Source organism: Rhinolophus sinicus, chromosome 17, assembly GCF_057876585.1.
Source record: "Rhinolophus sinicus isolate RSI-liver-muscle chromosome 17, RSI-T2T, whole genome shotgun sequence".
NCBI classification, from domain to species: Eukaryota; Metazoa; Chordata; class Mammalia; order Chiroptera; family Rhinolophidae; genus Rhinolophus; species Rhinolophus sinicus.
In genome coordinates, this window is record NC_142517.1 from 183,095,956 (window position 1) to 183,108,822 (window position 12,867).

Genomic DNA, 12,867 nt, shown 5'->3' on the forward strand with positions numbered 1-12,867 from the left:
CACCTGACAATTTTTCTTAACTATTTGGCCACATTTTTGCACAGTCCAAATCATGTCAAAGCAGTTAACCAAAAACTTAATGAGATGTATCTCTGTGGTTTTAAAATTTACGGCACATTATATTTCAGAGTTTCATAAAGGTGGAAATTTTTCTTCTAGGACTTTTCATTTTAAACAAAATCAAGTTTGTGAGGCATATTACTCATGACTTCTCTCTTTATTCAAAGACAGTTTGAGCTTTGCCACGGAAGACGATTTAAACTTCAGGAAACAAAAACAATGCATATTATTTATAGGGCTGTTGATGTGAGATACCCTCACTTTGATTGAAATCACATTTTTAAAAATATGGTGGATAAAATAAAAGAGTATGGTAAACTGCTTAAAGAAAAAAAGCTGTATATCAGGCACCCCACAAATGCCACTAGTCCCACCTCTAGCACTTCGGATAGGTCACTTAACCTCCTTGGACATCTGGACCTCAATTTTCCCATTTGTGAACTACTTTGTACCCACTTTCCATTTGTGAACCTATGTTGTACTAAGTTGTTCCCACATAGCTTTAAAGTTCTTCAAGGCCAACATTTGTGAGTAGCATATAATGGGCTCTAAGAACCAGAAAAGACTCTTCAGCTTCTCTGGTCCAACCCTGTCATTCTGCAGATGAGGGACCAGGAACCCAAGCTTCTGTGACTTTCCTAGGGTGACTCAGCTTGGGAGCTGGAACTAGAAGCCACATCTTCTGGCTCCCAGTCTGTGCTCCCTCTTTCCACCACATACATCACATTTGTCCCTTGATGCATGGTCTCCAATTAGATAAATTCATTCTAATCAAAGTCATTTCCTCTAATAGACGGAGAGCGGCAGATTCCTTTAGACAGCAAGTTCCTTGAGAGAGCACCTGAAGCCAACCTTAAATCGGAAGAGATTGTGTTATCTGTTTCTATTCCCCATTCTTCTAAGGTAAGGACTCCCTGACTCGCCACCCGCCCCGAGGGAGCCCCACTCATCCTGTGTCCTATGCAGGACCCCCAGAGAGGCTTCAAGGGGATGGTGTCCTCTCCATTTCCAACCACCTGCTGCAAGGACACTATTGGGGCTGCTCTCTGGAAGGAGCAAACTTCCAGATGACCATTTGATTTGCTTTTATATCTGCACTTTTGCCTTCATGGGTCCCTTTCTCCATAAAAAATAGAATAAAATAAATGACTGTGTCAGTATAAAGATGAATACAATACAGGCTGCATTCAATGTTATATATTCATTATTGTATTCTTTTTTTTTTTTTTTTTTTTTGATTTTAAAAGAAATTGAAAGAAAAGCATATCTTTGGGCCCTATCTCTCTGTAAAAGGAGAGCCTTTTGTGTGAGGAGTTGAATTTTTGGTTTCAGATAAATATGCATCTTAGCCAAGACTGAGTACAACTATCATCAACATCATCTACAGCAAGTTCCTGGTAAACTCACAGTTTCATTATCATAAAAATACTTCCAACTCAACCAACATTTATTAACCAAATACTTTTTTTCTGTTATTTTTTTTTTTTTTATTTAAGTGTAGTTGGTATACATAACCAAAGTTTTAAAAGAAAATAATTTCTTTATAACCTGCCTAACACTCTATATGCCAGACATGGTCTTAAACCCAGAAGACACTACACAGATTTTTAAGACATGGTGTCCTGTCCTCAAAGGTCTCTAAATCTAAGAAAAAGGGCTTAAATAGGAAACAGCTAATCATCTTAGACAGGAAATGAGTGGACAAATAGCAGAAGTAGTTCTGGTGATGGGGAGAGCCCTCCCCAGTGTTGTTCAAAGGGGAAGGCAAGCAGTTGAGATCAAGCATAGATCAGTGGAGAGAAGGGGGTGGTCATTCCAGGTGGGAGAACAGCGTGAAGGTGGGAGGTCGTGGGAGAATGGCAGGTTGAAGGCTAGGCAGCCAGGAAAGGTGGTTGGAGAGGCCACGAGTCTGGGGCTCCATATCTATTGTTCCATCAAGGAGTTTGCATGTGTTCTAGCAAACAGCCACCTCTGAAGGCCTTAACGCAAGGTAAAATCTTACTGAAACTGGTATTTTAAGAATATCCATCCATTGGTTAGATAGAGAATAACTTGGTAGCAGGATAGACTGAAGGTTGAATGAAGACTTAGGAGGCTAATCCAATAATTCAGGTGAGGAAAGGTAACGAGGGTGGTGGCAGCAGGAATGGAAAAGGAAGTCTCACCAATCAGTACAGTAGAGTAAATATGATGCGTGTCTCAAACACTTCTTTATCACCTTTGCTTTCATATAGAAAATGTTTTATCCTTGACAAGTTCCATGGTGGTGGGGTTGAACCTCTCCCCCACGCCCCACCAAGCTACTGGCCACACAAAGAAGCTTTCCCATCTTATGACTCTAATGTTTCACACTAGTAATGATATTTAAGCTACAATGACAAATTTAAACATGGAAAGCACTTTGGAGACCATTTGGTCCAGTAGATTCGAAGCTTCTTTTTTAACAGAAATCTTTATTCAAATAAAACTTACAAAGAACACCAAATTGAAACAGTTAAATGTGGAAGTGTGGTAGTTCACTCTGAGAAGTACCTCACCTCCTATCTTCCCCTCAGCCCTCTCAGCAGCCCCTGAGCCACCCTCTGATCAAACCCAACTTTCTCATTTTACAAAAAGTTAAGAGTGGAACAGTTTAAGTCACTTGCCCGAGGCCATGTGCAGTGAATCTGAGTTGAAAATAAAAAAGCATAGACTCTGGAGCCAGACTGCTTGGATTTGAACCCCAGCTCTACCACTTACTGTGTGACCTTGTGCAAGTTACTTAATTTCTCAGTTCCCTTGTCAGTAAATTGGAAATGAATAGAGTTGTTGTGAGGATTAAATATTAACACGTCTAAAGCACATAGCCCAGGACTCACAAACAATCCCCACTGTAATCAATAACAGTACCTATGTGAGAACTCCTGTCCACTCACAGGATCCTTTTATCATTTATAATCATCTAAGTTATTTCTGTTCATCAGACAGTGGAGATAAACACTAAAGATTCTGAATGTGTTTCTATTTCCAGTGGCACTTTGTGTCAGGAATGCGGCTGGCCCAATGTCAGGAGAATGCCTTTGCCATTGTCAATGCCGGGATGAGTGTGAAGTTTGAAGATGGCACAGACACGATCAAGGATCTTCAAATGTTCTATGGAAGTGTTGGCCCCACCGTGGTCTCTGCAAGCCAAACCTGCAAGCAGCTCATTGGGAGGTATGTCATAGCACATCCGGAACGAGAAACTCAGACATTTCTATTTTACTATTTTAATGAAAATAAAACCTGGAAACTTTTTTCTGATTATAATATATGTATGTTCATTTTTAAAATTTAAGCACTGTAGAAAAGTATAAAAAAAGAAAACGAAAGTCACCCAAAAGCCAATCTCCTTCAAGATACAAAAATTCTTTTATTGCAGTTTCTATAATAACATTAATGCACAAATTAATCTAAGTAGATGTTTTCAACATTTCACTTTAAGTTAACCTGCAAAATAAGTGAATGATTCCAATACTGTGTCCTAAGACATCTGAAAATGTCCTTAAACCACATAAAGTAGATGAAATGTTCCAAAAGGTTAAATGGCCTTCCTCTTGTCACTCTCATTATTTCTAGCATTTGTAAGGTTAAGTTTTTAAAATTCTTCCAATTAGTGCTTTTATAATAATTTTTATCCACCCATCGAACTGATTGTCAACAATTAGAACTTAATGCAAGTTTTTTTCTCAGACACTAAAATAACTTGATGCTTCCACAGCTTTTACGTAGAAACTTTCATTTGTGAAATATTTTACAACCATCATCATAAATTTGGTCATTTACCAGTCATTACCTGTGGAGCGTATGTGTCAGCTGTGGTCTAGTTGCTAGAGATACAGCATTGAACAAGATGAAGTCCCGGATCTCAGGAAACTTGCTTTTCATACTTTTGTTACCCAAGCTATTTGAGGTAAATCAACATTCTCAGGCCATGAAGTTAAAAATAATAAAAACAAACAGTCCAATTTTAAAATTAGCAGTGGATCTGAATAGACATTTTTCCAAAGGTGACACACAGATGGCTAAAAGGTACATGAAAATGTGCTGAATATCACTAATTATCAGGACAATGCAAATCAAAATCATAATGAGATTATCACCTCATACCTGTTAGAATGGCTATTATCAAAAAGACAAGAAATAATCAGTGTCGTCAAGGATGTGGAAAACAAGGAACCCTCGTGCACTGTTGGTGAAATTGTAAATTGGTACAGCCACTGTGGAAAACAGTATGGAGGCGCCTCAAAAAATTAAAAATAGTACTAGCATATGATGCAGCAAGTCCACTTCTGGGTATTTATCCAAATAAAATGAAAATACCAACTCAAAAAGATACATGCACCCTCATGTTCATAGCAATCTTTATGTAGAATATCCAAAATATGGAAGCAACCTAAGTGTCCATTGATGGATGGATGGATAAAGAAAATGTGATATATAATATATATAGTGATATATGTATTGTCACTCACACACACACACTCACACACACAATGGAATATTATTCAGCAATGAAAAAGAAGGAAATCTTGCCATTTGCAACAACATGGATGGACCCTAAGGGAATTATACTAAATGAAATAAGTCAGAAAGACAAGGACAGATACCATATGATGTCACTTATATGTGAAATATAAAACAAAAACCAAGCCATGGATACAGAGAACAGATTGGTGGTTCCAGCAGGGGAGGGATAGAGGATGAAGGGGGTTAAAAAGTACAAACTTCCAGCTATAAAATACATACTGCATGGGAATTGGTACAACATGGTGACTATAGTTAATAATACTGTATTATATATTTGAAAGTTGTCAAGAGAGTACATTTTTTTTAAATTGGGGAATATTGAAGAAGTGTGTTTTTCCAAGATGTCAAGTTGTTGTTTTACAACTTAGTTGTGGAAGGCACAGCTCACTGGTCCATGTGGCACTCAAACAGGTGACCTTGGTGTTATGAGCACTGTGCTCCAACCACTCAGCAAACCGGCCATCCATTGGTGGCTCAGCTCCAAGCTCAAGCCACTGTTTTCAACCTAGTTGTAGAGGGCTCAGTTCACTGGCCCATGTGTGACGCAAGCCGGCAACCTTGTTGTTAAGAGCTCGTGCCCTCTAACCAACTGAACCATCCAGCTGCCCCCAAGAGAGTAAATCTTACAAGTTCTCATCGTAAGAAAAGAAATTTTCTAACTCTGGGGATGCATGTTAACTAGTCTTATTGTGGTGATCATTTCACAGTATAGTATTCAAATATTGGATCATTATATTGTACACCTGAAATTAATATGTTACATGCCAATTACATCTCAATGAAAAAGTAAAAATAATAAAAGTTTTTAAACAATAATAAAGGAGGACTTGGTACGGATAATTTGGGAACCACTGCATCAGATTCTAAAGAAAGCCAGTGAAATACGTGAGGTTATTTTGTGTAGACTAAAGATGGCTACGGATGGCTCTCCGTCTTCCCTTCCCTATCTGTTTAGTCTGTCTTTGCCTCTTCTGTGAAATGTTCACATTCTTTTCTACTAGACAATGGGATGACCAAATGCTGAGCGATGCATGCCGATTGGTCCTGGATGAGATCTACATTCCACCAGCAGCTGAGGGTGGCATGGTAGAATATAGGCGAACCCTCATCATCAGCTTACTCTTCAAATTCTACCTCAAAGTGAGGCGAGGACTGAATAAAATGGTAAATGACCTCTCTGTCTCTGGGTGCGTTGATATTCGGAGCATGTGTCTGCACATGAAAGACTTGCTTGGTTTTGATAATGCATCAAGGGTACCAGGGATGGAGCCCTCCATGTGGTGCTCCAGCAGCTTCCTCCTGGCCCTTCTTTGTTCCTCTCCTTCCCTCGCCCTTTTCCTTCATCCCTGGGCTAAGAAGGGGACGACCTTGTTATTCCATTTGCCCTATAATTTGTGTGACAAATACTAATATGCAATATAAAATTGACCTATAGTTGCAAAAATCCTTCAATAAGTAAATTATAACGTTTTTTTCCTATTTTAAAGAAAATTTTCTTGTTAATATAATACCTTCTTTAATACTTAGAAAATGTGAATAAGCCAAAAAGGAAAAGAAAAGCATTTGTAATCCCATCAGCATGGTTAGTCACTATTAGTACTTTAGTTTGTATCCTTCTAAACCCTTCTTTATGGATGTGTATGTATATTTGTCACACACATACATCTATAGAACTGTTTAGTATAGTTTGCTTATTTCACTTAGTAACAAACATCTTTCAGTGTCGTCAGTGACCTCATGACATAATGATTGTGTGGCATGTTTATGGGAAGATGTACTATTATTTGATCGATTCTTCATTTTTAGACATTTAGATTGTTTCTGGTTTTTGTTAAGTATTTCTTTCTTATATAGCCTAGTTTTAAATGACTTCCACAGCAGTGTTTCTCAAAATATGGCCCATGACTTTGAGTGTCCCCTTGATAAATCACGAGCTGTCTCAAAAACAGCAGACAATGACTATACCACATTTTATGGCTGAGATCTTTACTCTCTTAGTTCAACCAGTCCTTTTTTATTACTTTATTAACATTATTTATTGTTAGTATTATCGTATTCTATTTTATTGTTTACTCCATTATGTATTACATAACATTTTCAGTATATTAATATGTAATTAGTGTAGATCTAAGAAAATCTATTAAATATGCTTTTTATACCTTATATATTCTTTCACATATTACATATTCTATTATGTTATGTATACTATCATTATAGAAGAATTCAAAATACAGAGAAGCAAAATTTTTAAAAATCAACTCTAATCCAGTAATCCTACTATTAACATTTGAATACATTTATATTTTTTAGATAAAGAATAGGATCATACTGTACACAAAGTTTTGTAATCCATTTTTTTCACTTAACTGTATTTCATGAGCATTTTTCAATATCAATAACTACATTATTTTTAGTGACTGCAGAATGTTGTAGCTTGTGGATATACTATAACTTGTTTTGCCATTTCCTTGTTGTTGGATATTTAGTTTAATTCTAGTTTCTTCACTATCAATTACAAATAATCTGTAATTGGACATCCTGGTAGATGACTCACAAGTCCATTCCTTCAATCGTTTCTTTGAGATACATGCCCAAAAGATTGGTCTGGGTTTGAAAGCACAGAGCCCATTTACAAGAGTACATATTTCCATTGATTCAAAAGGAGACCTTGCTGTGAAGGGAAGTCTCCACTTCCTGGAAATAACGTTCACTTTTCTGTATACATAAGTAGACGTAGTTATTCCTCAAACAACTGCTACTAGTCCAGGAAACTTGAAGCCCAGGGCTTTTTCCCAACAGAACTGACATCTAATATCTGGGAGAATATATTGGGTAATCGTATTTCTACATATGTTTTTCCAAGCTAGTCACTCAGATTGTAAAATTAAATGTGAAATAATATTTTCAGGATCCCCAGAAATTTCCTGATATCCCAGAAAAGTTCATGAGCGCCCTGGAAGATTTCCCCATAGAAACACCCCAAGGAATTCAGATGTTTCAGGTTGGTGGGTAGGGTTTTTGTTTTTTAATCTGTTTATTCATTCGGATATATGTGTTATGACTTTATCTCCCTCCCGTCAACAGCTATATTTTGTATTGCTTGTAAAGATAAAGTCTGCTAAAGCCATTGTCACCCACATACTATTTGTTTGGTTTAGCTTCTATGCTTTTACCAAAGACCACACAAGAAATTCAATTTTGAATCTCCCTTCTTTCACTGTTTTCAGTTTTGTAGCTTAAAATTTCCTCCTTTTCTTGGCCAATGTCAGTCCTTAACATTAAAACCTCACTCAACATTTACTGCTTCTGGAAAGCCTTCCCTACTTTATTACAGCCACCCCGAATCTCCCAGGAAGCCGTGTATTTTCCTTGTACCATATTGGCTGTGCAAATGATTCTTTATTGCTCTATGAATTTGATCACATTATTGTAATGTGTGTTTGTATATGTTCTGGTTCCTAAACAAGGTTGTAGAATCTTGAGGACAGAAACAACGTCTTCTCTTTTTTTCGTTGGGGTGGAGGGGGGCAGTGCTATAACCAACATATATTCTTTACCCTAATAATACTCAATGAATATTTTTAACTTTGACTCATGGGTACGGATACCCAATTGCCTCTAGTTTTCCTTGATTTGTGGGTAAATCAGATATATCAGACCCAATTCTCAGTGCCTGAGAATGTCTGGCAGTAAAATAATGTGCTTTGTTCATTAACAGTGTGTGGATCCCCGCCAACCCCCACAAGATCCTGTTGGCCACCCAGTCATGCACGAGTCAGCCATTAAACACGCCACAGGGGAAGCTGTGTATGTAGATGACATGCCCCCCATCGCCCAAGAACTCTTCCTGGCTCCAGTCACCAGCACCAGAGCTCACGCAAAAATCATGTAAGGAAATAAAAGATGTTCCTATACATTACTGAACTGCATTAACAATTTCATATTCAAATAGAGAGATTATTATATAATGAAGCCAATTAAGATTATTCGTTTCCTCTTCTGGATGGGAATCAGTCCTTTTTTAAGAATAGTTACGAGAGAATCTATGGCCAAGAGTCAGAACACCGACACAGAATATTGCCCGAATTAGTTATGAGGTCTTTGTAGTTCTTCCCTGTGCTTGAGGAATCATTGCTATTGTACCCTGAACTTCCCCCTGCAACTTCATTGTGTACTGTTAAATTTTCCCTCCTAGATTAATCGATGTTTCAGAAGCCCTCGCACTTCCAGGTGTTGTTGATGTGATAACAGCAGAAGATGTTCCGGGAGATAATAACCCTCAAGAAGAGATTTTCTATGCACAAAATGAGGTGTGTGATTTGTGTGTGGCTTATTATTCAAATACTTTGCTGGAAATGCCAAAACAATTATTGGTTATGTGTTACAAATTGTTAATCTATTGTTAAACATCCATAGATTCATTTTTACATCACAAAGACTTGCAGAGAACCAATGATGCCACCTCAGTGATGCTCAAAATCTCTCTTGAATTGTAGACCCTGTTGAGATTCTGATAAAAGCCATAAGCCCTCTCAAGGAAGGCTTCTAAAAAGTCATAAAAGTCATAGAAGCAATATACAGCATAGGACATTAAAAGAACCAGCAGAATTTCAGGAATTTCAGGATGACTGAATTACTGTGTGTAATGTGGGAAATGGTGAGAAATGTGGCTGAAGACAATCATAGGCCAGATAATTAAGTTCTGCATCCCATTTCTGTACCCCCTAAATCCCACTCAATTTATCCTCGTAGGTAGAAAATAATCTTTCTTTTGGTCACAAGAACCAGTGGGTAAAGGTAAGAATTTGGGAACAGTAAATCCTTTTTGTGATTCATTTATGTGGTAGCTAATTACGTGCGGCTTTTCTGCAGGTCATTTGTGTGGGTCAGATAGTCTGCACCGTAGCTGCTGAGACCCATGCTCACGCGAAAGAGGCCGCTAAAAAAGTGAAGATCACTTATGAAGACATAGAACCGAGGATTATCACAATAGAGGTATTCAGGCCGCTCTGGGTGTTCTAGAAGGACTAGGGTGATGTACTTTTGGTAGATTTGGCCCATGGAGTCACAAAATAGTATAATTTGGGCCTCATCCATACTTTCTTAAGAGTTATCTGTAGTTTTAGAGACCAGGCTCTAGCAATCTGCACCTTGAGACATAATACTGAGAATTTCCCTGCCTGGAGCCCCCTTTCTTTCCTGTGTCCATTTCTCCTTGCGTGGCCTCTTGCCAAGGCATGGCCTGAGAATCTAGATAAGCGACACTAGAGGAAGGTCCTTATGGCCTCAATACAAAACTGGTCAGTGAGAAAAATCCAGAGCACTGTGAAACTCAGAATAGTTTAACATTTACTGAATCACAGCTTGGGTCCTCTGTCTCCCTGCCCACTTCCTGTTTAAGCACAAGTTCTGGAGATAGAATACTCAGATTCATATTCTGATTCTGCCATTTACTAGGCTAATAATAGCACTGAAAGCTGTGATGAATTACTTAAATTCCTCATACCTCAGCTTCCTTATCTGTAAAATGAGAACTATGAAAATACCTACAACCAAAGGTTATTGTGAGGTTTAAATGAGAGAATCCAAGTAAAATGCTTAGAACAGCACCCAGGATGTAGAACACATTCAGTAAATATTAGCTGTCAATTTTGTGTTTGTTATTTGTTATTAATGAAGTCAAAAACATGTCCATGGTGCTTTATATCCCCAGGACCTAGTGAAGTGCTAAACCCACAGTAGGTGCTCAATAAATGTGTGTGATGGAGGTATAGACTGTTAACGTAGGCATGAGCAATATGAAATCAGCCAAGCAGGATGCAGTTTTTATCATCCTCTGATTCTCCCCTGTTCTTCCCAACAGTTGCCAAGTTCAAGTCTTCCCCAGTTATCCTGTAAATGCCCCTTTCTTTTTTTTTAGTTCAAACATTTTTTTCAACTTTTCAATTATAGTCGACATACAATATTAGTTTCAGGTGTACAACATAGTGATTAGACATTTATATAACTTATGATGTGATCACCCACATAAATCTAGTACCCATCCAACACCATTCTTTCTATTCTCACTTTCACCCCATCCCACCCTCCAGCCCACTCCTCACCACCTTCTTACCAGATTTACTACAATAACTACTTAAAGAGGCTCTTGTACTTTATCTCAATACATCTACCTATCACATTAACTTTTCTAAGCCACAAAAGATCATCATATCACTTTTTCTAAACAGCAATGTACCCTTAGTTAAGGTTCTTAATATGGAGCTCAAGATTCTGCATAGTCCAGTCTCAATCCACCTTTCAAGCTCATCCCAGTTCTCTTTGATGATAAATAAATAAATAAATAATAAATAAATAAATAACAAATAAAATAATCTCTCCCCAGTCAGCCTGGCCTTGTTCTCATTTTGGCCCCTTGGCTTGGTTTCAACCTCGAACTATTGTTGTATGAGGTTTCCCTGACTTCAAATGATTTCCCATCTCTTCTCTAACTGTCCTAATCCCATCCAATTTAGCACATAATTTAGGTCATCTACACAAGGCCACCACCACCAGCCTCCTCTTTCTTGGCCTTTCTTTATTGTCTGTCTCCTCAGCACAAAGTTGGCACCTTAATACCAAACTGTCTAGAGGCTAGGACCATGTTTTATATATCCTCATCTCCCCTAAGCTTTTCCTCAGAACCCTGAACAAAACTAAGCCGTCACCAGTGCCTGTAATCCATTTTAACTTCATTTCTGCTGACTCCACACTGCTCAGATAGTGTTGGTAGGTAAAGGTCTGATAGAGCAGGAGCCTGGGAATTTGATGGAAGATGACTGGCTTATCAGAATGGGGGGAAAAAACGTTTTTTATTTGTTTGTTTTTCTGCAGCAAGCCCTAGAGCACAATTCATTTCTTACTGCTGAGAGAAAAATTGAGCAAGGAAATGTAGAGCAAGCCTTTAAACATGTTGATCAAATCATTGAAGGTAAGTGGTCTTGGGTTAGAAAAATGAAGCCTCTGAAGTTGAAGACTCTAAATTCAATCCGTTGGTTTGAGAAATACTGAAACTCTGAGTCAGAACTTCTCAACTCTAGTGTGATTTTTAAATCATAATTTAAAATGCACAAATAATAAGTTTACAGCTTGATGAAATTTTACATAGGTAGAAATCCACATCAAAATAAAGAACATTTCCAGCACCCCAGAAAGTTTCCTTGTGCTCCCTTTAGTCAGTAACCTTCCAAAATGTCTTATTCTAACATTTGTCACTAAAGATTAGTTTTACCTGTTTTGAATTTCATATAAATGGAAGCTAGAGTGTAACTTCTTTTGTGCCTGCTTCTTTTATTCAGTTTTATGTATGGAAAAATTTGTCCATGTTGTTGCATAGATCAGTAGTTTTTTGTTTGTTTTTTTCATTGTACAGGAGTATTCCATTGTATAAATATAACACAATTTATCTATTCTTCTGTTGATGGACATTTGAGGTTGGTTTCAACTTGGGACTATTATGAATAAAGTTTCTAAAACACTACTGTGGATGAAAAATGGGGGCCATAATAGATGTAATTGAAAGTAATCCCTCAAGGTAAACTGATCATAAATTCCTGCCTGGGTAGGTCATGATGCGTAGTCACACCCCAGGCGTTTACCGTATTTTGCTGTATATTATGTGCACTTTTTGCCCAAATTTGTGAGGGAAAAATAAGGATGCACATTATACATGGGTAGTAGTAATTCTGTATCTATATAAATGTTTTTAATTATTTTATGCTTATGAGTTAAAAGTGTAACTCTAGAAATCAATACGATATCCGTATGCAAAATAATACCCTGGAATACGATAATCGGTTTTGTTGAACTTACGACAAACTCACAATGACAAAGAGTTCTTGGCCTTCTATGATGCACAAATGTCATGAATTTGTTACCAGTACATAAAATTTCTTGTATGTTGTATCTGTTCTTGTCTTTTGTAATTATTTGTTACATAAAATATCTTGTACCATAATATGTTAAAAAATAAATCCTAAAATTCCTTTATAATACAAAAAAAACAAGTACCTAAATGTAAACAAATAAAAATTTGAATTAAAAATTAAAACAAAAGATTTTGGTCCCATGAAAGTTTGGGCCAAAAATGTGGGTGCACGTTAAACATGGGAGTGCATTATACACAGCAAAATACGGTAACTCCTTTAGTAAAAGGTTTCTCTTTGCCTTAAGCAAGCCCTGTCCATTGTTTCTGTGCATCTAGGTTAATACACCTTTTTT

General features: G+C 37.4%; 1 protein-coding gene across 1 annotated transcript in view; it reads left to right on the top strand.

Moving 5' to 3' along the window:
• Positions 1–12,867, top strand: part of LOC148754892 (aldehyde oxidase 4-like) — a 66,187-nt gene that overhangs the window by 18,404 nt on the left and 34,916 nt on the right. The window contains exons 12-19 of the mRNA XM_088794366.1: positions 854–963; positions 3,071–3,255; positions 5,610–5,772; positions 7,517–7,609; positions 8,327–8,496; positions 8,804–8,918; positions 9,481–9,603; positions 11,482–11,578. Coding sequence (XP_088650492.1) covers positions 854–963; positions 3,071–3,255; positions 5,610–5,772; positions 7,517–7,609; positions 8,327–8,496; positions 8,804–8,918; positions 9,481–9,603; positions 11,482–11,578 — 1,056 coding nt within the window. The remainder of the gene's footprint in view (positions 1–853; positions 964–3,070; positions 3,256–5,609; positions 5,773–7,516; positions 7,610–8,326; positions 8,497–8,803; positions 8,919–9,480; positions 9,604–11,481; positions 11,579–12,867) is intronic.